Consider the following 27,136-nt stretch of genomic DNA (forward strand, 5'->3'; position numbering starts at 1 on the left):
AAATTAAAATGACACTACACATATTAATTCCGAAACACATTTATAAATTTAAATAACAAAAAGGAAGGATAAATAAATTTACCTTCATAAAAACTTCCGTAAACTATATTTTGTGAGAATTTTTTGTTCCAAAAAGTCAAGTTTTAATCAAACTTATAGCACAAAATAAAATTTATAGGATTTTCTGTTGTCTTTTGAAGTTTGGGATATGATTGGGACGTTGATAGTACACTAACAACCTGGATCTATATTCTTATATTCTTATAAACGAAACACTTCACAAATCCTTTGAATCAAAATATAATAACCAAAAAGTGGTTGAATGTCTAAATTGCGGTATTTAATATTACGTTAAGATTAAAATTACCATTACTAATCAAGTTGGAGACTGTCAGTGTAAACATCTTTAATATGGGTTTAAATTTAAAATAGTGTGAATACACATAACTATAATTTAATATAGGCCCCAGGTTTTAAGGGGAAACACTAGCATTTACATAAATCGGTGCCCTTAAGGGGTCAACATGTCTGTATGATACACAATCCCTTGTGGGCACTAAAGGGGTTTATGGACATTGCACAGAAATTGAAATATAATTAACAAAGCTATCTGCTTACCATAAATGTTGATTACCTTCCTTCTGTGTTGGCACATTGTGTCTTTGACTCGGGAGAGGGCTAGGTATGCTTTCCACCAGCAGATTCTGGTACTGGCAGGGCGGGGACCGGGATTAACTGCCACAGGATGTACGATGTCAATACACTAAAGGTTGACACTGCATATGGTGCTACTGCAGCACACTGCCCGGATCGTGTCATTGTAGATGCATGTCCCGGCATATGTATGGTTGCGTATGTAGGAGAGCCTTGAAGCGATAGAGTCTCAGTTTGTTTTGTTGCATGTAAACCCTTGAAGTATGGCACGAGAAGAATAACTTCACTGATACGTCACATCCAAGATGTAAGACACGGCAAACACAAATTGAACATATTGACTTTCCTCTGCTTTTGGTCCCTGGTTCCCCGTTTGCGTAATTGCCCTGTCTTTCCCGTGCAGCTCTCGTCGGTGAGGTGTGGGTCCAGGCCAACGTGGCCGGGACCGGGAAATACGGGACCTGGAGGGAATTTTAGGTGAGAAGGAAGAATGGTAGGCAGCTCCAAGGATAACTCGGTGTTGTCCGTTCCACGAGCCCCTTTTACTGTCACATAGAGAGCCTGCCGCAGCCTGGCGGACACGTCGTGGAATGAGCGCCCTCCCTGCTACGACCCGGACTCCCGGATGAAAGTCTCGTCTTTTTAATACGTCCCGACACAAACTGGGAAGGTAATCCTGTAACTATCGTCCCGGTTACGATTGTCCTGTAATGATGCACAGCGCGTGCGCGGTCCGTCACGTAAGAGATTCGTACTGACCGAGAGGTTCGGCTGTCCGTAGATGCGCGTACACGGCCTATGACGTTCGGCTGGTGACGTCCCGGAAAACTCGTAAAACTCAATACGGCCTGCGATACAACGAATGCAGCTCAGCTGCAGAGACGACCCGTGACGTTTCACTGTCGGCGGACTGCGAGATGACAAAATGCGCCTCACGAGCAGCGCGGAGCGGCGTGCACGTCTGCTCTCTAGCGCGCCCAGAACACCACTGTGTTCTCCCGCCCGCCAGCGGACCGAGGCCCGCGGGCCGCGGGGGAGGGGAGGGGAGAAATCGGCCGGCGTGGGAGAGACCCGCCCCACGATGTGCCAGGCTGCAATTACATTACTAGCACGGCATAAGCACTTAAGAAAAATCACAGAAATATTAACACAACTTTAGCGAGTAATTAATTAAAAAGCAAATTTACACATGAATTAATTAGTTACGATTACATAATATTCACAATTGTTGAGGCTCGTGACCATTTAAAACTACATAAAAAGCATAAACATTTACACACAAAAGAAGCCCACTGGCATGCTAGGGCGCACGCGGGTGCGTCCCTGACCGTCGCACTTCACAGTCGGTGCACTAGTATCGCAAGGGAGGACGTTGACGAGGCATAACGGCCTGAAGGAGCCGAGGAGACACTTGGGTCGACGTCAATATGAATGCTGAATGTTAAGCACAACATAACATGTTAAGATAAAACTGGTAGTGTGTGGAAAGGATGCGCGAGAAACTTCGAAGTGCTAGTTTCCCACCATAAATTCCCATGTAGCATTAATTAGTGTGAGAGTTTACATATTTGGTCCGGAGTCAGCCTAGTGCAGGTTAAGCTAGAAAATATCACGAGTAGGTCACTTTACACGAGGATGGGTTTGCGAGTACAGCCCATCAACTGCAAAAAGAAAAATGAAAGAACTTGTAAATGCATTACATGAAACGAAACCTTTATGTTAAGTGATGGGCTCTTGACAATTATACCGAAAGAGGGGCGGCCACGGGGCAGATGTAAAAAAGAAAGAAGAAAACTTAATTTATTGATACTACAGTCGAAGACGGCAAGGTATTATAGATCCCTTGGTCTGCGGACGTGTACGCCCCCAGCGCCGAGTGAGCAGTGACTGATGCGGTTTTAGCAACTCCAGGGCAACAAGGGCCATATTTCCTGCGCAAAGTACACAGACCGCGGGAACAACTCGGCCTAAGATTGGCGACGTGATGGCACAGTGAACAATATTCGTTTAGGAATTAATGACAAGTTATTAGGTTATATTGGTTAGGTAACAATAAGTAAATAATATTGTCTTAGAACTATGGCTAGCGAATGATTACTTATACTTCCGGGTGGAAGAACAGGTTAACCCTGCTCGGAGTCGTTCCTTTCATCACTCTTCATCTTACAACTGATGTGTTCATTACATATGCACTAAGGGGGCATAGATGTGGCATAATGGTCTGTACGACTGTGCAGCACCAATAGTTGGCATCACAATATTTGCGAGGGTGATGGTACCCCCACATCCATGCAGGCACCTAAAAACAGTCTACCATAGGCCATGGTCCAGGTCCGATGCTCTGTTCTATGGAGAAGCTCCAACAGCAACGAATGGTAGAGAAAGGGCTTGGACCTAATCTTAAATTATGGCCGAGTAGGTACGGTAAATCCTTCCCCTAGGTGCCTTGGGCTTATTCAGAATGTAGGGCCTAAACCAGTGGCACTTATTTAACTACTTCACGCCACAGCACCATGAAATCACAATCTTATGGGAATAGCCGAATACAATGTGTGAATGTTTTGCGATAATAACCGAGCCTACATCGGCTAAGAACTTTGCAATCATTAATTATTACTCATGTCGAGTCATGGCTCCAGACCACTGGATTTTAATTTAATTTGTAGCACTGGGTGACTCCAGCAATTTGAACCAAAAGGATCGACAGGATTTTTCATTATAATAGACATATTAAGTTAGTCACTAAATTCAAGTTACGCACCTTTTATGTGCTGCCTATGTACAAGTGATGTGTGAATTAAATTTAAACATGTCTTGCAAATGCTACGTTTTTAAAATTCTTAACATGTATTCAGGATCATAGTCACACAGGAATCAACACATTATACGGTGTAGGGAGGAGTGCAAGATTGTATCAGCTAACTTATTGTCACTTTAGTTTTGAGTGAATGGACCTAGTTTACCAAGCTGGGGCTAAAGACCAATGAAATCAAATTTGTTTTGAAGTACAGAGCTAACACGTTGCCTTATGGACAATTTAAAGTCTCAAATTCACCTAGCTACCCACTAAGGCCACTGTAATGGCATCATATAGAATTGACAATTATGGAAAAGAGCACTGACGCAGTACACTGTCTTACGGTACTCCTGAAGTAACTCTGCCACTCTAAGATAACTTATTTTCTACTCCTCCACTCAACCTCATTACCTTCTATTATTTGCACTAAAACTAACACCAATGTGTGTGGGATACTTCAGTTAATCTTAAATTTATTAAAATATCTTTTTTATTTGACTAAAGATATTACAGATTTATCTAACTATAATAAAGATCGTTTATTAATTAAAAATAAATATAAATTTATAAGAACAAAGACAGTTTGAATCACAGATGTTGTATTGTTTTTATTTTTATCTCTTTCTTTTGTTAATCCTTTTCGTCTTAAAATTGTTTCTTGTATATTCCTCCTTGGATTTTCCTGTGAGTCTTTCCGAGGAAGCGGTTATTGGGCGTTCCGGGGGTGTTAAAAGAATTTGACGTTTGTTAGTTGCATTTGGTGCTTGTTTCGGTGAGTTCTTTCTCATTGTAGGTAAGTATTTTAGAAATATTGAAGTAAATTACACGAATTTTTGATTCGTTGGTGTACTTTAATATATTTTTTGTTTCCATATTTGGGGAGAGTGTTTCTAAACGTGTCATAGTAGGAGGTTGTACATCTTTATGTTCAGACCATCATTTAATTACGTCAATCATGCCGCGTTCAATGAAGACGGAGGGAAGAAGGTGAATTATGTACGCATAGTCTGGATGGTTATAAACCGTGTGGGATACTGTAAGGTAGGAAGTGGGTAGAGACTAGAGAGGCAGGTTAGGTTGTTCCGGGTGGCTTGGTTGGGGAACGACGAGACAATATGTAGCCAGCTCACTGTGTGGAGTTTACGTGGGGTGGAGGGATGATGGGCGGAAACTAGCAGATAAAGGCATTCACTTTTCTTTCGGTGATGTTTCCGTGTCGGTGGAACAAGTAGAAAGGAACATTTCAGAAAAGGGTAAATATTTACTTGGGCGGTATTTCCGAAAAAAAAATGTTAAAAATCCGAAAATACCTTTATTTTATGCTCTTCAACTTCCTCTTTTCATTAAAATCGGCGGAGATTAGAAATTCCAAATACTTTCGGAGATATCAAATTTTTAAATTTCTTCATATGTAGTTGAGCGGTATTTGCGAAAAAAAATGTTCAAAATCCGAAAATACCTTTATTATATGCTCTTCAAATTCCTCTTTTCATTAAAACCGGCGGAGATTAGAAATTCCAAATACTTTAGGAGATATCGAATTTTTAAATTTCAGCACAAAACGAGCGCATTCCTGTGGCGTGCGTGCACCATTGTTTCTTGTTTACGTACGAGTATCTATTTTTTTTATTGGATAATGGTGTCACGTGATTGTTCGTGATAGGCCAGAATTCAAATGAACTAATACGTGATTTTTTTATTTTTTTATTTTTTATTTTTTATTTTTTTTTATTTATTTATAAGCCTCCATTTCTCCAGGCAGCCTGAAGGGGAGTTCAATTATTGTTTAAAACGGTGTTTAATTACCGTCTCCAACTTAGGTGAGTTTTTAACGTTTCTAATTTTAAAGTCTTATTTGTTATTTTGATATTGTTGCGCAAGTAATAAGTAACAAAAAAATTTACGTGAGTTGTTACTCTTACTGTACATCCTTTGTTACGGGTTTGTTAGGTAAGGTCAGTTACATTATAAATATTTTAAAACTAAACAGCCATTAAAATTAATTCACAAAATAATTTTTAATGTCGGGTTAGTTTGAAAGTATTAATAATGTAACTGACCTGACCTAATCAACCATTTTATTAATTACGCATTCACGATTCACGTATTCACGAACACACGGCAAAATAACAAAAATGGCGCCGCTCGAATGGTTCCACAGGTCTTGTATTGCAAAATTAAAAAATTCGATATCTCCTAAAGTATTTGGAATTTCTTATCTCCGCCACTTTTAATGAAAAGAGGAAGTTGAAGAGCATATGATAAAGGTATTTTCGGATTTTTAATATTTATTTTCGCAAATACCGCTCAACTACATATGATGAAATTTAAAAATTCGATATCTCCTAAAGTATTTGGAATTTCTTACCTCCGCCACTTTTAATGATAAGAGGAAGTTGAAGAGCATAAACTAAAGGTATTTTCGGATTTTTAACATTTGTTTTCGGAAATACCGCCCAAGTAAATATTTACCCAGAAAAGTTTTAATAGTGAAGAGGAAAATCTTATTGCGAGTAAGAATGGTTTGAGAAAGGAATAAAATTAGAGGAAGGATGTGGGACAGTTCAGGTAGGGTGAAGGTCAGCTGAAGGTCCTGGGTTTGTTTCCTTATCTGTGTAATGTGTGAAATTGTGGGTGAAGGAAGACAACTGAAAGGTAATCTGGTAAAGTTGGAGCCATTGTCAAATACAAGTAGCATGGGAACAAATGTCAACAATACTAAGGTGGTGAGAATTAATAGAAGGAAGGTGGTAAAGGAATTGTTTTTGAAGGGACAGGAGTTACAGAAGGTAGAGGCATATAAGTGACCGGGGATGATGGAAACAGGTTCAGAGAGTGGTAATAAAGGGGAGTAGGGAAATGTGTTAATTTTATTAAAATTTGAAGGGGTCAGGAAGAAGGGTGAACGGAAAGGTGTTCTCCACTTTGGTTAATTTTTGTTGGTGTATCTATGTGGCAATGATTTAGGACCCGTTTCCAAATGGTGATGGAAATAAAATGAGTTAGAGAAGGCAGCGAGATGGGTGATACGTGTTGGAGAAGGAAAGGGGGAGACACATAGGCCATCAGTGATGATCAAGGAGTTGGGGTGGGAAACACCACAGGGTAGGAGATAGGTAGAAAAGCTGATAAGACTGTAAAAGTGATCAATGGCAGATGGGCTGGGGAAATCTGGGAGATAGGGTGCACAGAGGTGGGTACCACCTATGTAAGATACAGAGGGAGTGGAGGCAAACATAAAGAGGGAAACACTCATTCCTGGTGAGGATGGAGTAGGAGTAGAATTAGTTTGAGGGAAAGGTATTGGAAGAGAGAGGTGCAAAAGACTTATGGAAGAATCTTTAGGAAATGGAAGAGTGAAATTAGCGGGGAGGGAGCTATCCTTGTGACCAGGCGAAAGCTCAATTGCAAGTGTATTAGTCAAAACAAGCCTCCTGGTTTATCTACTGACCAACATAATTATCATAATTGTAGACCTAAATAATAAATTTAAAATTATGTAATGTAATTAGGTTGATAAATTTAACCTAGGATTATTTGAAATGTTTGTAAATATTATAAACTTAAATTTCAGATTTTCAGTTTTCTGTTCAGTTAACCCTGTTTGTTGAACCATTGAAAGAGCTGAACATTCTGAAAAGTTTGCTTGTACCTAATTATGTGAAAATTAACGGAAATCTCAAAAGAGAATATTAGTGTATAGTAATGCTTTGTTAATAAAAAAATAATCAGTTATAGCCAGTAGAGAAAGTATTTTTATTTCTTCCTAATCTCAATTAATATGTTTGAGTCTTTAATTTTCCATTGTAACTATCAAGTCTCATTTTCCTGGAAAATGAACTTTGGCTGCCATTATACACAGCAACCAGGGAGGCTTTTTTCTCTTTCTCCTAAGGTGCCCCTTGGGTGTAGGTGCATAGTGGAATCCCCACTTAAGGAAGGATAATCCATTGCACAACACTTCCATAATGTCTTTACCTATCACTATTTTCTGCTTCGTATCACTCTTCCTACTACGTACCACTTTTCCTGCTATGCATCACTCCTTATACATATCAATCCTCCCTTTTGGAAGCCCTGGATGGCCATGATCACTGAGCTGCTACTGAAGTACATGGTAAAAGGTTTTGAATTAAGCACTTTTGGTACTGCAGCCATGCTGGATTATTTAACGCCAGTTTAGTTTGAACAGCAATACTGAAGAAAAACTCATACAGTGTGGTATAGTATTTAAAAGTTAATTGTGATAACCTGCTCTGAAAAAAAAATTCAGATGAACATTAATGTTTAAAAAAAAAAACTGTTCTCACATTGCATCTGTGATTCAGGTGTCTTCTTCAAAAATCGCCATTGAAATGTAACATGCTGAAATGGCGGCCAAGGTCAACAGCTGGAATTCACCCGTAAAATAAAACACAAGCTGCTTGATTGGTGCTGTATTATGGACTGTGCCATATCAAAGACATTACACTGTACATAGTTTTAAGCTCGTTTGAATAATCTTGGTGGTCGAATGAGGTGAAACTGCTTAGGCAATACCTAAAATTATGCCAAAAATGATGAGAGCTTAATCAAATAATGTTGTATGTGTTTGAACATAAGAATATACTCCATAGTATACCTGTAGTAATGAGATAAATACATGTTCTAAATAATACTTAATTCAAAATATATGTAAATATGCAATCATCATTGTCATTTGTAATGTGTTGTGTAAGTTATTAATTTTGCTAATAATCACAATGCATGGAACATTACGAACAGCATAAGAAGTAGATGATCGCGCCAAAAAACCAGCATACGACTTTCCCTCGCAACTCTTCCTCAAGAGGAGCAGAATCGAGTGAGCTGCAAGATTCTTGCCCCCTCGAGTAAAACTGACATTCACCATACTGTTTCCGGCAAGTAAGGCCTCAAGGTGCCCGAGAGTTAAAAGGTCACAAAAAGAGACTTAAGAGTAAAGCAAACCTTTTATCTGATTAAATGCTAATGACCACTGAGAACATGTGCACTGACGTACAGTCTACGACATGCCTTGAAGGCAGGCGTTTTGTATCTTCAGACTAACTTGGCACACTTTATCGAACTTCAGCAAGGCAGAGAGAAATGTAACCAACAGCACATGTTACCAGTATAAAAAATATAGTCTTGTTGTACTTATTTCATCGTAAGGGTTGGTTATTATGAAGAAAAAAGAAGGTAATAACTGCTGTTACTAAACTGAAGTTTTGTAAGTTAGTTTTCTGAATTGCATCGGCTTGTAACCAGTTTTCTGGTTTATTACCATGAATGTGAAGGCCATATCCTAATACCTGCTTCTTTTTTCTTGCATCCTTTTGTTAATTTATCATATTTTAACACACCTCTATTATACAGTATTTAATAAATTTCCTATATAGCCTTCTAAGAAGTTTTCTGAACGGACTACAATTTAATAGGACTGGCTGGTAAGAATTTTGTAACACCATCGTATTTTTACCATGACTTCAGAATACTTACTAGCACACAAGAAAGTGAAAAAAAAAACTCTAGGGTTTTGTTTTGCATGGTATTGCCACATCCATTAAGTAGCAGTGCCTTGGAAGCGTCTACAAATCTTGAAAAGTGTGTTCAAGATATTACTCTCTGAACCTCGCTGTCTCTTACTATTTGTTACGGCTGTTATGTGCTTCTGTACGATAGAGTACTTGAAAGAGATCGCTGTGGCTTGTTGGGCAGCTCGCGATGGCGGACACGGCTACAGAGGGAGTTGAGAAGCTGCATATTGACGAGCACGAGGATGAGATTGAGTCCAAGTACAAACCACCCCCTGAGAAGACTATCGATGAAATTCTGGAAGCCGACAAGGAAGACGAGAGTCTAAAGAAATACAAAGAAAAATTGCTTGGGGATGCCAAGACTGGAAACATAATTGTTGGTGAGTGGCGTTTGCTGTTACTTTTTTTTTGCTTCAATTTGTCACGTTTATTATTTTTGACTTTAACTTTGCTTATAATGCGTAAACTTTAAAAGAGAAGTTTGTATTATTTGCAACACAGTTGTTTGATGACTAGGAAAAAGTTAAGATTTTGCGCCAAATTAAGGAAGGATGTTCTCGTAGATATTGACATTTTTAATCATCTTATAAAGCTTATTTCCTCAGACATGGTCCGAATTTGGTTTTTTTTTTTTTTTTGGTTGGGAAATTGCAGATAATGTAAACAAAAGATTGTTTGTAGTAGGCGTTACCTTACATTTGCAAGATCTGTTGGTTGTGCTGCCTAGCACTAAGTCAATCAGGGTTGCCTGGTGGGCCATTTCCAGATTTGCGCAAGTGCGTCGTGGACTCGGGTTTTGTGGGGGAACTCTGGGTACACTCTTGTCTCTTTTGTTCATCCTGTCACTGCTCCATTGCAGAACATCGTTTTTTGTCACCTTTTATGTGAGGGTGTTGATTCCTATTGGTCATCCAGTCTGGAGTCAGCAACTCAATGTGTGAAGCTCTGTGTCTGTGTTGACCCGTGTATGCCAGTATTTTTATTACCATATTATAGGGTGTCCAAAGATCATGATTTTTCACTAAAAAGTAATGAATCAGAATGACTGGTCATGAAAGTCTCTAGAAAGTCGTGAAATAATATTTCTGGAAGTCACAAAATTTTAATTTCCGACAGCCTTTTGCTCACTTGCATTTTGTTTTTTCAGTGTATGGTTGCACATAAAATATGAATAGTTAAACACTTGGAAATCATCTCTGAAAAGGTTTTAGCTCTAACATAAAAATCTTAATGTTGCTGCAAATAGATGCATCTTGTATAGTTTTAAAATTTGCTTGTATATAAAAACAACACTGACATCTAAAAATAATTATTAAAGGTATCTGGAAAAGTCCTGAATTTTTTTTACCCAGTATTTATAGAAATCCTGCACAGTATTATAGGTCATTATACAGAATGTGGTGGATAAAGTTAGGATGTAGTGTGCTGTGTTACTGCCTTGTAATTAGTTTTTGTGCATCTCTTCAATTCATGGTGAGTACAGAGTTCAAAATGGTTACTCTGTGATTGTTTTCAGAGCCGGAAGACCCCCGCAAAGTGATAGTGAAGAAACTGGTGCTATGCGTGACAGATAGACCGGATGTTGAGCTGGATCTTACTGGTGATATTTCACAGTTGAAGAAGCAGGTGTGTGCTGCTTTTCAAAGAGTGCTCCCGTGTCATTCCTGGAAGTCATTTTGTGGGCACTTTTTAACATTTTCTTTCCATTATTATGTTCACTGTGTAACAAGTCGCAACTTGGAAGAATAGCAGGCACGTTGATGCGGAATGGGCTCACTTGTTGGTCCCTGGGCATGTTTACTGTTGTGTGCAACTGCTTATCTAATCTTATTTGGAGTCGCACACATGCTAATACTATTGATTCACAGGAACGTTATCTTTACAGACAGGGCAAGGGTTTCCACGTTATGGAAAGTCAGAGAAAATTGTGAAAAGGGTGTCGGGGAAGTTGGAATTGATCAGGAGATTTACTAGAAATCCTTGAAAAGTCATGGAAATTCCCCAGTGATAGTAATTTGAAGGGAAAATATGTTCCGGTCTACGAATCACTCAGGCCGTGAAAAAAACACACACACACGCACAGGTGCGCTAGTTTCAAATCATGGCAGACACATTCAGTAAATAGCAGAGGCGTGAATTACGTTAAAAGCTTAAATAATCTTTCTAATAATAAAAAATGTCAAGTTTATGCTTTTTTTAAATTCTTATTAGAACTAAAATATATCTCCTATATTAATAACATTATTATTTCATAACGCCTACTACATATGCTATGCCCAAGCCCTATTATGTAAACAAATGGTACATGTATATTTAAAATTTAATTTTAGGTGTTTAGTCTCAACATTTATTTAAATGTACTTTAAATGTATCTAGACATATATTGGTAATTTAAATTAATTTTAATGGGAGCAGTGTCTTTATTAAAATGGTAGAAGGCAGGCATACCTGAACGAAAAACAAATTATTTTGATTAACATACATTCTTATGGGAAAAATGTATTTGATTAGCGTTGTTTTCCTGGAAATAATCAGAGCGTTATTTCGAGGTGTGTGTGTTTTTATCGTTGGCTCCTAGATTTTGTTCAATTTAAACTTTAAGTAATTTTGTAGAGGCTTATTTTAGTACGTAGTCATACACACTATAAAATGGAATTTGCAAAGTTTTGTTTAAACTAGGCCAGCTATGGTCTTAATTTATTTCAGAAAATTGCAAAATAGTAAAATTAGTTTGGGAAAAAAAATTAGGAACATTTTGTAAATTGTAAAGTCAGGAAAAAGTCAAGGAAATTATACGTATTACAAAGTTGTGCGGACACCTTGTAGCAGATTACGGTTTCGCAAGTGGGAAATGTGGACATTGCAGTGATTGGATAGATTTTCTCTGGGTAGTCCTGTTTATCCTGCTCATTTATTTAATTAATGCTTCATTAGCATCTCGTCACCTTTCATCACCTCTAATGACCTTGATGTCAACAATAAATGAAAGCAGGTGGATGTTCCTTATGGCTGTAATTAATTCCCATTATGCATAGTTTCATTATTATCACCTCCTTCCTCCCTATAAACACCAGTTTGGTATCATCTAACATTCCCATGTGGAACCCTAATATATAGTGAAGTTTGAGAGATTTGCATATAGAAGAAAGTCAGCCCTCAACAGTATTATGAGCTTTTATCTTGCATTGAATCTCTCAAATATTTTGTTTCGTAGGTTTTCACCATCAAGGAAGGTGTCTCATACAGGATCAGAATTGAATTTATAGTCCAGAGAGAAATTGTTCATGGCTTGAAGTACATCCAGAAAACGTACCGAATGGGTGTACCAGGTATGTACCCCTCTGTGGCCTTTTTTTTCTAGTCTAATTTTGTTGAGGCTAAAATGAAATATGTCTTGCTTTTTAGTTATTAAGTAGTGAGTAACAAATAGTCCTAAACCTTTATTTTATATCTAGAAGATTTGTATATATGTAATCTGTAGTGTTGAATTATTTAAACGAGTGTGAAGTGTTAACAATATTAATAGAATCATGAAAAGGTTTGGAGGAAATAAAAATGGATGGGGTTGTGTGGCTTGTGGCGATGTCATATTTTTATATCCTGCATGCAAGCTCAACTGTGCTTTCAAGTGCCAATACCACTTCATGTTCCCACGATTTGTCTTCTGTTAGTCCCTAACACCTTTCTGTTATCACTGATGCTTTAGCAACCAGGATCTTCAAACTAAACACCAAGAAGAAGAATGTATGCTGTCCATTTTTCAATGGCTTGTTGTGAGAAAATAAGAGGTTTTTAGAAATCAAATACTTTTTTCAGTAGGCAGATATCTTGTACAATTACAACCACGATGTTCATTTATCTTTTTTTTTTCTGAGAAAAAATAATATATCACCAATATATTCACCTAACTTACTTATGGCAGGATGTTTTTGCAATGCTCTCTTTACTGTATTTCTGCAGAATTATCATTTATATAATATAGTGTTTGCAATATTGAAGAAATATATAAGTATATAATAATACTTCACTTGTATTTTAGGAACTTTTTTTAAAAATATTCTAAGTGGTCAATTGTAACTTCTGAACAGGAATTTATATTAAAATGGCCAATTTCTAACACAAATTTTTCATTTAGAGGTGCACAAGCTTCTTAACTCTTGAGAGAAAAAAGTGATATTGATTTGGTTTTTATTTAAATATTTGAGAATTACATTGCACCTGATCATTGTACCTATATACTTATAAATCTAAGTGATAATTTTATTTTGATTAGCATATATTTGAGTTAGGTTTTGAAAAGGCTTTTGTGTTTGGTAGTAGTCTTGTCTGTCGCAACTCGCGTTGTCCTTAAGAAAGGTGTCGCACATGTGTCTCGGGCCGAGCATTGAACACCAAGGGCTCGGTCTGTGACAGCTTGCGAGTGAAGTGTCCGCGTAATTGCAGGCAGTCCCGTGGGCATTTGAGTGGCCGCATCCTGTAACAGACTCACGTAGAATACGTAATGATATTGTGCTTGTGGCTGCATCAGTAAGTAGTGTAATGAAATACGTTTTATGTATAGATTTTTTTTGTTTATGTGGTGGTTCATATTTGCAAGATATTGACCATATTTTTTTTTACAGAATTTAACTTGTTATATTATCTTTTTACAGTAATTGCATGTACTTGGTATTTTACTGGGCTATAATTGTACAGGAAAAAATATTTTTTATTAACTCTACTATAAATGTATTAACAATAGTACAAAAGGTTTTTCTTGTGGCATACTTTTAAATTGGCTTCTGTGTTGTTTTTTGCCTCCTTTGGGACTACAGCTACAGTTGGTGAGTAAGAGCATGGTTATATTTTACAGCCAAGTTTTGATATGAAGTAAGCAATAACTGTTAACTGTCAACCAGTTATTTGTATGAGTAATAAAAAGATTTTAACAGCCTACAAAGTTAAATTAAGAAAAAGAATTTCCTCATATGTCAAGAAATTAATTGCTTTATAGTTTTGTCCAGGCATACAATTCTTCCTCATGTGGCATATGTTTTATTGTACAAGTTTTTCCATGCATCCATTTAAAAAGATAAATGTTTTATTAATGAGAGTAATTTAAAAAAAAAAATTAATTTTACACACTATTTTTGGAGTTTTGTGTTGATACCTCCCTGCTGCAGTGAATATTAATTCTGTGTGTCATATTCTGTAAATTCGAAGAAAGACTACCTATTGGTAGCTGTTACTATGGTGTAACTTCTGGAAATTTTTTTATATATTTTTTTGTTTTATGGTCTTGATAACTGCCGTAATTTTGCACATATAACTTTCATACTAATACGTAAAATATAGTATATAATGGAAAATCTCTGTTGAGTTCGTTAAGATAAAATCTGACCAAAGTGGTATAAATGGTGAACTTTTTTTGAAAATAAGAAAAATAGCTGTAACTTCTATTCTATGAAAAATATGACATCCGTTTAAATATTTTGCAACTCTTTAGGAGTAATAACAAAAATTTTTGTGTAAATAAATTTTTATGACTAACCATAGCTGCAAGAGGTGGAAAAAAAAAAGGGTTGGAGGACAAAATAATTCTTATCTCCCTTCGTAGGCACACTATTAAATCCATTCAGATTGTTTGTAAACCTAAGTATTACCTAAAACATTTATCAGAAAAAATTTGTAATACAACCTACCATTGCTGCTGAGTGTGAAAATGGGTTAAAAGTTAAAACAATTTATAACTCCCACATTAGATAAACTATAAAATCTATAACAATAAATTGTAAATCTTCTGTACATTACCTAAAACAATTTTTTATGAGATGAACCATTTTTGCAAGGGTTTGGAATAAAAATAAATAAAAATTCTGGATCAGATGAAGACAATAAATAGTTATAACTTTTTTTAGTAGGTATAATATAAAATCCATTATAATTTATTGCAAAAATTCTAAACAGTATCTAAACTCTTTGGTAAAAAATTTTTTTGATTGTACTGTGTACTGATTTAATTATTTGAGGGTTGACCAAATGTCAGTAGTCATTCACATGGTCATAATGTTTTGTTTCAAAGTTTGACTGACAATGTAGATAAAGGTTTAACACTACAAACCAACGAAGTTGGTTGCATAGTATTGATAGAAATGGTAACATCGCAAATTGTATATTGTGCTGGAAAAGATTTTATTGTAATTTTGAAATTTTACGTATGGTTTTAAATGTGTTTGCTCGATTGATGCGACAGGAAGAACTCTGAGAAATCATCTAGATTAATAGTGAGGGAACCCGACTGCATTTTCACAAAATAATACAATGTTTTGTTCTCGCAGAATCATCCCAGAACCATGCACTGTAGTGATTCCAGCACACACATGTTAACCCTTTGAGGCACACAGAAATATATTGAAAATAAATCAGAATCTATTGTGTAACTTTTAGCAGACGTGGCGGAAGGAAAAATTAAAGCAGCCAATGTTGCTTGTTCTTGTTAGGATCGCCAGATAGCAGCACAAGGCTTACTCACGCGAGGTATTTCGGGCAATACCACTGAAACATTGCAAATAGTAACATTTTTTCAGTGGTATCATAGAAATACCACTACAAAACAAAGGGTTAAGTGCCATTGTGTTACATATTTATTTGAAAGTGCTCGTACTTGCTGTGTTTGACGGTGGGTGTGGCCTTGCTCAGTGGACAAGATGGCCCACATGGTGGGCAGCTACCCCCCAAAGGTGGAGATGCAGTCGTACACGACCCCGCCGGAGGATGCCCCGTCCGGCATGATGGCCCGCGGCAGCTACACGGTGCACTCGCTGTTCACGGACGACGACAAGCACGAGCACCTCAAGTGGGAGTGGTGCTTCGACATCAAGAAGGACTGGAAGGACTGAGCCCCTCGTCGCTCAGGTGCTTGCAGATCCCCCCCTTAGCGGCGGAGCTGGGGACGCCCCCCCAGCGTCTGGTTCCCGTTCGTACCCGAGCGTCGACGTTTCGGAATTAGCTTGCTTACCTCTACCGTGGGTCGTCGCTGTTCGTCGACAGCACGATCATCGGCTCAGGACACTTCTGTCTAATAAGTATTTGGTCAATCAGAATGAAATCTTTGTACATAAATATTTAAGAAAAATATTGTTAGTATTTCTGTTTCAGCTCTTATAATGTATGGAGAAAAAAATTGTGTGATTTTCCATTTGCTTGCTGTACTTAATATTAAAGAAAAGTAAAGGTACAGAGAATGTTTGAAGTGGCGATGGATGACCCATTTTTTAAACAAATGTGTGATATTTATTATATTAAAATTTTTTTTTTGTTTGTTCAATTATATTACTGGCTTTTTCTGTGTATGGCTTGATTTCGTAACACATTTTGAGTGATTTACTAAAGGTTAGTGTGGTAAATGAAGAGGAATTTTCAAGGCTGCAAAATTGCTTAGCATGATTTTTAATGTTTGCGGCAGTATGTCATTTACAGTGCTATGTCTGCCCTTCAGGTCTTTGTTTATTCTGTGAATGGAGTGATTCAGTAGATTCACTTTGATTGTGTTCTTTTGGTAGTTGTGCTTGGAATTTGTTGAGAATATTGCATATATTTTTCTTAAACAGATGTTTATTGGCATTATGTTTTGAAACTGTTTGTAATAATAACTGGTTACCATTCAGACATCTCTGTTCTGTCATTTTTCATATTTTCGAATTTGAACTATCTGCATTAAAATATTTTTTGTGAGGTTTGCAAGCTAATAAGAGCATAACTATTTTTCTTTCCTAATTCTGGTAGAGAGTTAATTGATAAGTATTTTGTGCACATTTATTATGGACTCAGTAAATTGTCTTTCATTCATGTACTTACAAAGTAAAGGCATAATATTTTCATGAACTGGTAGTTAGAACAAGTTATTGTGGGAATAGGAAAACAAAATTAAGAAGTTTGCACTAACATAGAAATTATAGTTATTAAATTTTATATGAGAAAAAGAAAGGATTAGTTTTTCTATTTTTTTGTCTTGATAGAAAATTAATCAGCGTTGACCAAAGCATTTTTTTTTTAAATTTGTTGAAATAAATAAAATGTGTGAAACTATATTTTGGACTGTGCATTTGTAGTAGTCTTGGATCAAGTGTCTTACTAAACACATACCTCTTTGTACGAGTTCTGAGGTGCTGTGTCAATATGTTTTTATAATTAGTGTGATTCTTGCATTTGAAGATGATTAACTTTTGTTAACCTAAGACTCTTTATATATATATAATTACTGTATGTGGATGAGTTCCTGGAATGAAATTCTTGCAATACCTATGCATGTATTATGTTTTTGTGCAAGATAATATTGAAGCTTTATGTGATCGCAACATTAAACTTTTGAGTCTTTGTTGCTTTCTAACCCAAGTGCAATTTGATGTAGTGAACTTTTTGTACAAGAAACATATATGTAGAAGTAAACACCTGTAGAGTTTATGTGAAATTGTAGTGTATTCGTAGGTGTTGGGGTCTTTACACTATACACAAATAAAATGCTCCACTGTTATTTTCGTACACTGCCTAAAATTTTCTTGGATATAACTTTGGATTGACTACAGTTTGTATTTGTTCCATTAGGGTCCATTTGGCATTTGGATGAAAATCATACGCACACAAATATGTGTGTATATGTGTGTGCTTAAGTGTTCATAACTGATTTCAGGGTTGATTAAATCTTCCACAAGAACTTTATAGCATTTTATAACATTAGTAGATCAGCATGGTAGGTTACAAGCTTAGTTTTTGATTAGCAGGTTTCAGAAGAGTCAACTTAGCTTTCAGTATTTCACCCATGTGCCATCTTAACATGGAGGAAACTACATATATCAGTATATGTGCAACATTCGTTTATAATGATTACAGTATAACTTAGCTAATATAATTCAGGATTTGCTGCTGATCTAATAAAGATGTAAATATATGTATACTTTTTACTAATATCACTTCTTAGAACTAAAGTTTTATTTATTTAAGTAAAGTGGTAGTTTTTACATGTAGTACTCTGGAAGTTAAAAGTTTAAGGTTGAAATTATCTAGTAGCAAGAAGTAAAAAAAATTGGCTCAGAAATAGTTTAATACTATCATATGTTACTTCTGGATGGAAGGAGCAATAAAGATTGAGGGCCCCCTTGGTTCTGTGGCAGCATCCAAAATTCCTTGTCTCCCTCTTGGAATTACTCCTGGCTTTTCAGGTGCAGGGCAGTACCCAGGGCAGTTCATTCTGAAGATTGCACCTCATCAGGACTGTTTCTGCTCTATGTAACAAGCTGCTCAGTTCATCACAGTAGATCCACTTAAGACATGATCTGGTCTTTAATCTGAAGTCCTATTGCAAAAGCCAAACGCCTTGGCGGCTAACATGTTGCCTGCTCATTGGTCCTTGGAATGACAAGTGTCATTATAGCTTAAATTTTGTGATGGCCTGGTTGTATGTGGACTGCCACTACGGAAATTTTGAATGTAAGCCGCCTTAAAAATCCCTTGCAGCGACACGTGCCCCATGCTTTGGTCTTTCATCTGCCGTGTTGATTGGTGGCACGTACTGTAGTTTTAAATACCATTATATATTGCTTGCACCACAAAAGAATCGACTCATTAGTGGTGTTGATGTAAATTGTACGACTTATTAGTGCAAACCAATTTGATTCTTCACACGTGTGAAACATCATTGGGGAATATGCTGAGATGGTAACCGAAGTATGAAAAGTATCACTATCTTTTCGCATATTGTCTGGGAATATTGGTAACACCCTTTTCTCATGTTCGATGCTTGGCACTTATTGGTATAGTCTCATCCAGTGCAATGTTGTTTTGGTGTCATAAAGCAGCTGCTCATAATTTTACATTTTAGCTATCCATGCTTTCCATTTTGTGGACCTTTTAAATTTTCCTTGTGTTTAGACTTGATCATGCCCTTTCCAATATTGTGGTACCAAGTACGTTTGATATTTGTTTGCAGTTTTCTCTAGTACGAGGTATGTTTAGCCTGGGTACCATTCATTAAACAGTATAAAATATCATACATTATTGGGCGTTTGAAATGAGCTGGTCTATTGCACATTATTTGAATTTTTTATGAAAATATTATGCTGTGTACAACTATTGTGTCGAATGTTGATTTTAATGCATGCTGAATACAATACACTTGTTCAATGGATTTAATGTTCACTGTGATTCTGTACTCATACGTATGTGAAGACGACAATGTAGTCAAGTTGAAAGTTAGTATTACATAATAACTGGTAATGTAATACCAAGCCAATACGTAATAAAGTTTAAAGCAATTAATGCTGTGTGTTCCAGGACTGCATGTGTACCTATTAACACTGGGTTCTATTACTGTAGCAATTTTTAAATTTTTCTCTTTCAAGAACTGGTTTGATTCTGCTAAGAATTATATGTAACCAGGGCTAGATTTTAAGGAATATTTTAACCTGCCCAACGGACAGGTGTAATCGAAAATTTGCCTGTCCGCCATCCAATTTGCCTGTCCGCTGTTTTACCCAAATAAAAAAATTTTCAAAGTCGCTGAAAAAGTGAGAAAAAAGGATTTTTGCTATATTTTGCACCTATTTTTATCACACACTTAACATCCTTATTTAATCATCATTTTCAGACGAGTCACTGCACAAATTACTTGGCTGATTCTGTCTTGAACATCTTCGATAAGGAGGCTGAAAGGGTCGACGTTTTCTCTGAACATTATGATACCAGAGATTTATTGCTGGTGCTGGATCAAACTCACTTTCAGCCATTATTGTTTATTTATAGATATTGTCAAAGACGTTTTATTTGCGGTCGCGGTCGCATAAATGTTATTAATCACCTCTGCTGCATTAGTGCGTGCGAATAACCTCGGCGTCACAAGTTGCACCTGTCCACCGGACAGTTGCCTTTTTTATTTTGCCTGCCCGGACGAGATTTTGCCTGTCCCGGGCAGGCGGACAGGTGCTAAAATCGAGCCCTGTATGTAACTATGTATATTTTGTAAATCTGTCATTTACAAATGTTTGCCAGTAAAGCTTGCAAAGAAGCTTGTTGAAGGTACATTAAAGTTGTGTAAGGTGTTCTCTTCAGATCACAATTTTTTAATTTTTATAGAAGCTTTGAGATACTTATTTTGTATTATTGTACACTACATTAAATTTATTTGAATTTTTTTTTGCAGTATCTGTATTGTGCAAAGTTGGTATTTGTATGCAAAAGTATTTTATAAGCAAATTTATAAAGTCTGCTGCTAAAATATGTAGCAATAAACACTAAAAAAGTATTGTTTTGCAATTACGGTAAGTAAACCCTGTTTAAAACTATTTGCTGGCGAGAAATTTTTCTGCTTAGTATTGTAAATGCTTCCGCAACTTATTCCCTCAATATATTTTTGTGTTAATTTACACAAATATTTTTGGTTCGTGCTATTGTTCAAAATGTCAATTCATGTAACTATGTACATCCAATTCCTAAACCTTAATGTTTGTCATTGTAATTATTTGCTTTGTTTTTAAATAAGTAAAATGGTAATGGGTAATAAGGAATTGCCATGCTTAAAATTATTGTGTGTTGTCAGTTACACTGTTGAATAAATTTTCTTTCATTAATGCACAAATAATTTTGTAGGTTTTCCAGATTGGCAGGGTGATCACTGCTATTGTGCATAATGGTTAACTATTTTAGGTATGAATTTTTGCAATATACCAAGGAGAACTAAGAAAAATAATAAATTTAAGCTCAAAACAATATTTTAATATGTAGTTGAAAACGTGTGTTAATGGCATTCATGTACAGGTGATGGTCATAGAGTGCTAGCTTTAAAGTGTACGAGAGTTAAAATCTAGTGCTATTTTATTAAAAACAACTCTAAATACTTCAAGTGATCCTATACTGAAATATAAATTAGTTCACCATAAAAGGTTTTATTTAAATAATAATTACTTGATCCAAGTAATACAGCATTTTATACAAAATCTATCAATTGGAATGTAGCCATAATCATTAGCAATACGTAGGTATTTACTGTGTTTTATCGCATAATTGTCACACCGTTATTTTATGGCTTAAAAATTTGGAGAAAAAAATTATTGTAAAAACATTGCATGATGTTTTCGGTCCCGCTGTTAGATTCAGAGTGCTTTGTGTAGGTAGTTTTCCCTTGTAAAACTTAGTATTTTAAAGTTGTAATTTAATATTCATTCGGACATTACCGCTTACTTAAACAGAAATACGGAGTTGTCTGATGTGTAAATTTTCTTTCAATGATGTTTTCAAACGTTACAATATTTTTCAGTACAATTTCATCGGCGCTGTCTACCACTTATACATAATGAGCCAGCGCTAGTTGGCATCATTCATGTTTGGTCATGTTGATTCGTGCAAGTAGTCAAATATTGAAATATAGCTCGCCGATTGCATGCAATGCTCGCGCTCCATCTAGTGCTGAGTTGACTACATTTGATAGCCCGCACTCTTTCTTGATAAGCACGTACGACGATGTTAGTTCCAGCTTGCATGTTTCGTTTTCCTATTTGAAGTTGAAAATTGTTTTTGGTGCATGACTTATTAATATAAATGTTTAGCGAGCTTTTGTATACTCTTAATTTTCAAATAATTTTCCAAGAATAGGTTTTATTTTATGAATAACTTTACATAACAAAAATGCCTTTTTTTTCTCATAAAATGTTTACGATTATGCGATAAAACATGGTACATTTAGGGGGAGAATATATAGCGGGTAATGTGACAGAAGAACTTGGGCAGAGTTCGAGAAATATGAATATCCCATGAATAGATCAATTCTGCATTGCATTTTAGCATTTTTGTCCTAATTAATGCACAGTAAGGAAAAGTAGCAATAAAAAAAAACATCCATTAAGAAAAGATTCATGAATGAGGGACAAATGAGCTGGGTTTGAAAAACTTTTCAGGTGAGGTTTTTCTGAACTAGCTTTCTTGAAAATATGATAAGACAGAGTATAGTTTATTCTTTCATCAATCTGCACAAAGTGTTAAATGTTATGGTAATGAAGACAGGTCTCTTAAAGCCAAACAATTGTGTCCATTTCACATGCGTAGGAGTTCACGCCATTATTTCTGTGCAACTCCATCTCTGTTTTGCTCAAGACACTACAGATGTACTGTGGTCCTCTACATTTTTTTCTCCATGAATTGAAAGTTGTTATATTTGCCATTGTACTTGTCAAAATCACAAGAAATAGACTATGTGGGTGTGCACACTTGGATACAGTTCATGTTTTCAACTGTAAAAATAGATCTTTTTAATTTTTAGATAAGACATGCATGTGAAAGAGTGGTGATGATAAATCTGGCATTTATTTGTATAGTTGTGAATGTATAATAAATGATGAATTCAAAATGTGAAATTATTGAATGAATAGCTATGAAATTGTGCCAATCATAAGAGTGCACATTAAGGCATTATGATAGCTTGTTTGCTAATTCTGGACAGGCTTGATTCAAAAGTATTTTGGAAACTGAAGTAGTTGAGGTAACCAATTAACATAAAAAACTTATATGTCCACCAGATAGAGGTTACAATTTCAATTTTTAGATATAAACATTGAAAATTATACACCTATAATAAATTATAGGTACATGTAACTAAAACACCAGTAAAATTATATTCAAAGCTGAGGAAATGTAATTACTGGAGGGGATATAGTGATTCAGTAGTCTGATTGCCTCTTACAAAGCCGAGCTGCATTCAAAACCCGTAAATTTCAGGGAACTTTAGGAAGCTCCTATGGACCAAGACTAAATTGAAAGTTCGGAATACGTAATAAGTGTTAATGTTATACTCATACCATATCCATATGTAACCAAGTTAAAAGCACTTACTGCTGTGTGCTACAGGATTGCACGTGTACCTACTACCACTGGGCTCTATTACTAAAGCAATTTTTAATATTTTCTTATCCAAGAACTGGTTTAATTCTGCAAAAAATGCATCTTATATTAATATATTATTTCATCAATATTGAAATTTAAATAGTAATATCCTTTGTTATATTTACACTTACTGTGATGGTGCATTAGTTTATCGAAGTCCAAGTAGCCACATAATTTTTGAACCAACCAAGGCCTGCACAATTTGAGTGTGTTTGAAGAATATCTTGCAGTGGTATTTAACTGAAGCAAGAAACATTTGTCCATATAGATGACATCATCAATATTTTGTACTGCTCATTTTCTTGCATACATTCCCTGCCAGTACAGTTAAACACTGGAAAACTACATGAGCACTTTTATAAAGAACATGCTGCTTCATTTTACTGTTTTTTAATGCACTATATTAAAAAAAAATCCAAGTTAACACTAATATTATAATTGAGTTTATGAAATCTTGTGATATTATATAAATTTTCGTTGCACACCACGTGAAACTAGAAGTCCACAGTCGGGGCCTGACGCTGCTGCTTTGTCTGCGAGTGGAACCTCTTCTGCATCAACCTCAAGCGGGCACTTTTTTCTCGTCTGCAACATTTACATCAAACTTTGTTAACCCCACCACAAGGTTCACATTTCAGAGGACCTGGGTTAGAATCCCGACTGAGCCATTCTGATCACTGTTTTCCATTGTCTACCAAAATTGATCCAAGCAAATGATGTTCGAACTCGGTGAGATCTTCACAAGAATGTTCTCGTGGTTCAATAATGTCTCCTGAGTGTGTCTAGTCTACATACCTGAGACGGTTTACAACAAAAAAATTAAATGCTGAGCAAATGATTGCACTCTCGTTTAAATAAAATTGGCAATTATTGACCTTGTAAAAGTTTTGGGCCCCAATTAAGTTGTTTCGCCTGGAGAATGAGACACGTGGAGTGTAGCAATGCTCAGCTAATCGTACTTCCGAGATCCGAACCGAGATTGCTGAGGTGAGTAATTTGACCACTAGGTTGCAGCAACCCTCAGAGTGTACCCGGCAGGTAGCTAATGTATGAACTGGCCTTCTCCTGAGCACCTCCTCGGACTCGGGCGTGGGCTGTGGGCTTGGTTCGGCTGCCGCACGCACGAGCGTGCGTAGCCTCTCCAGGGCGTCGGCCAGGTTCAGCTGCTGCAGCCGTGTCTTGTCGGACCGTATTATCAGGTAGCCCTCCTTGTTGATCTTCGTCTTGTGCTGCGAGCGGGAAATAATCAAAACTGTCAAGCCGAGAACAACCGACAGACCAATTGATTACAGTTCTGAGTCCCAAAAACCAAAAATTTAAAAAGTGGCAATTTTTTTTAAAGTTTTAAAATTGCCACCCTGCACAGAATCATTAGATATTAATTTTTGGCCATGCAATCATGTATATAACCCTATCCTGTGTAGAATGGATATTTTTTATTTTGTTTTAAATCGTCCTTGATAATACTGATCATATTGTAAGGTTATGATTTACAAGTGCGTTTGGAATTAATTTTTAAAAAGCATGAAAATACTCTGCCGTGTACTATGTATTATTACATTTTTGTGTTGGTTTATTGAACATCACACAAATAACATAATGAATCCGGGCAAAAAAAAACTTCCTTTTTTCCCATACTAGGTTTTGTTGCAACTTTGCGACTTCCGCTACCATAAATATTTGGAAGTTGTAACTTTTTTTTTTAACCAAGAAACAGCAGTTAAAATTGATGAATCTTACAGCACAAAAGCTTGACTTTAAAAAGAAAGTGTGAGAAACCACAGGTTTACATTTTCTTGCATACAATTTATTGTTTAAACTTTACCTCATCCTTGATCCTGGCCTTGATGTTTTCACTTATCCACTTAGCGGACGCGACGTGGAAGCGCAGGTCTACTTTGGTGTTGACCATGTTAACGTTCTGGCCGCCCGGACCACTGCTCCTGCTGTAGGTCACCTCCAGCTCCTCTGCACACAGCCAACACTATCACCCAGGAGCATATCATAGCTTTGCCAACAACAACGCCTGACATTTTTAACGAAATTGACTTTTTTTTGGTTCCAACGTCCCACATCCACCAATACAAATTTTTACGGCACAAAACCTGGAGACGGCCTAAACACACAAAGCAGACACTGCGGTACGCTCTTCTTTGCTTTGTGGCCCCGTGCTGAGGTAGGAGTGAAGTTGGTGACCCTTGCTTTATAATAGAAAAAGTATTCATAATTTTATTTTAAAATAGAAATAACATTACATTAAATACACACTATTGTGAAAATAAGCAGTTTTTCGACCCTCCTTTATATTAATGCGCAGATATTGAAATGTGACCTATAAACACTGGGATTTCTCAGAAACTAGTAGAAATGTATTAACGCTGTTTTCAGGGTAAATAAAGGAACGTCTCTAGTGTTGGAAAAAGGTATTTTCGTAATTTTATTTTTACTTTGCGAAAAAGCTGTGACGTAAGATATTTACCGAAATAGCCTTTCTGTGATTAATCCCAGTCAGATGTGTACATTTGCTGGACTTCAGTTCATTGATGTTATAACATTTCTGGTTGAAAATTAGTTATAGAAAGTAGGATGTTGTATTATTTGCATTTGAACATGCTGAGAACCAAAATAACGAATGTGATAAAAAACCTAGTTTGTTTTCCAAACCTGGCTATTTTTGTTCTATGCTACCAAAGGACACAGATTGGGAACAAAAGGTCAAGTTGACCCTTTGTATTCAGACCAGGGAGATGCAGACTATCGTCCACACCACCACTGACTAAAAACTAGAAAAATTTGTGGTTTAACATAAAAATTTGTGATATAAAATAAATTGTGATCTTAAGTTGAACAAAACGGAAAATCTATTTTGTATTCAACTTAACACTTTTCATTGTTACACCAGAGGTGCCCCCCCCCCCCCCCCGAAATTTTTTATGCTATTTTCTCAATGATTTACTCAATTATTTTATAATATTATACTTTTTTAGTATTATATTTTATCACATTTTGCATTAATTTAAACTGATTTTCTAATAATAATTTTGGTCATATCAGGTAATATTTCCATCCTGAACCGACAGATAACTGCTTTTGTTGAGGAAAGTGCGGGGTTGCCAATTTGATTTACAAGATCCCTTTCAATTATCAAAGCACCAGAAACGTATTTTCACATTAGAAGCTATAATTATGTAAATAATATATAAATTTTTCTCGTCTTTTAATCTCTCTCCCCCTCCCCCCCCCCCTGAAATTTTAATGACGCAGTCTGCGTCGTTACCCCCCCTTGTGGGCACCCCTGGTTACACCACAAGTTTGTTGTTGGGCCAGGATCTTTTGACGTATTCAATTAAAACAGCAAGCATCATGTACCACAGGATCAATGCATACTGCATCATGCCATCGGGATCAAGAGTCGGAACTTTTACTTTGTTCTGCTTCTGCTATTGGCTCACAGCTAATCTAGATGACTCTGGGCCAATGACAAACCCTCAACCAAAAAATATAATCACAGTGGAGACAGTTCACTAGTCGGCAGCTAAGTTGGTATTTTTCCGAGTGTGGAGTCATCCTATGGGTAAACGAATCCGCGAATTTTACTAGTCTCTACCGATGAAATCAAGAGGGTCACTTGGACCAATCAGCGATCAGTATCCGTTGGACACAATTTAGCATATTGCAACTGTAAACGGGCCTATACTTACCGATTGGTATATAGCCAGAAAATTCACAGTTCGGATCATCTGGAACCTAAAACACAAATGCAAATAAAAACATAGAACTTTTGCCAAAAACAACCTTAGAACATTTATAACATAAAATGCAGCTAAGCCGCAAACAGAATGCTACAATTGTACTGAAACCTTTGTTGGCGTTGTCAGCTTCAGGCTGCTATTGGGGTACAAATTGCTGAGCGACAACGAACTCTTGAATGAAGATAAGTTGGATGTTGTTGTAAACTCTTTTGTTTGACGCAATAGCCCGACACAGCACCGCCCTAAAATATTCATTTCATAAATTTGCTTGTTTAAAGACTAAAAATAAAATTTAACCTCAAATAGTTAAGCGCACCAGTCAACTCCACTATGTTTACAACAAGTTTGCAACATACCAAGCTAATGGAAATTTGACATGATTTGCGTGTAGAAAATACGATTTTTCAAAACATTATTGCATGTGTTACCATATAATAAATATACATTTTTGAAAACAATAAAAACATATTTTGTTTAAATCTAATTTTTTT

General features: G+C 36.3%; 2 protein-coding genes across 4 annotated transcripts; one reads left to right on the plus strand and one right to left on the minus strand.

Moving 5' to 3' along the window:
- Positions 1-4,108: 4,108 nt before the first annotated feature.
- On the plus strand, positions 4,109-22,360 carry LOC134534992 (rho GDP-dissociation inhibitor 1). Of its 2 annotated transcripts, none has more exons than XM_063373793.1 (5): positions 4,109-4,244; positions 9,170-9,368; positions 10,505-10,614; positions 12,203-12,317; positions 15,667-22,360. In XM_063373793.1, the coding sequence occupies exons 2-5, from the start codon at positions 9,176-9,178 to the stop codon at positions 15,864-15,866; spliced, it is 618 nt and encodes a 205-aa protein (XP_063229863.1). In that variant the 5' UTR covers positions 4,109-4,244; positions 9,170-9,175; the 3' UTR covers positions 15,867-22,360. The 2 variants fall into 2 exon arrangements, with proteins under 2 accessions (XP_063229863.1, XP_063229864.1); XM_063373794.1 differs by having other exon boundaries at positions 4,110-4,223.
- A 907-nt stretch (positions 22,361-23,267) lies between these two features.
- LOC134534993 (large ribosomal subunit protein mL62) lies at positions 23,268-27,110 on the minus strand. 2 transcript variants are annotated; one of them, XM_063373795.1, is made up of 5 exons: positions 26,754-27,110; positions 26,595-26,640; positions 24,719-24,861; positions 23,953-24,122; positions 23,268-23,478 (listed from the first exon to the last, which is right to left on the minus strand). In XM_063373795.1, the coding sequence occupies exons 1-5, from the start codon at positions 26,898-26,900 to the stop codon at positions 23,388-23,390; spliced, it is 597 nt and encodes a 198-aa protein (XP_063229865.1). In that variant the 5' UTR covers positions 26,901-27,110; the 3' UTR covers positions 23,268-23,387. The 2 variants fall into 2 exon arrangements, with proteins under 2 accessions (XP_063229865.1, XP_063229866.1); XM_063373796.1 differs by having other exon boundaries at positions 24,719-24,877; positions 26,754-26,854.
- Between the last annotated feature and the right edge of the window lie 26 nt (positions 27,111-27,136).

The sequence above is a fragment of the Bacillus rossius genome, chromosome 8 (genome assembly GCF_032445375.1).
Source record: "Bacillus rossius redtenbacheri isolate Brsri chromosome 8, Brsri_v3, whole genome shotgun sequence".
NCBI lineage: Eukaryota > Metazoa > Arthropoda > Insecta > Phasmatodea > Bacillidae > Bacillus > Bacillus rossius.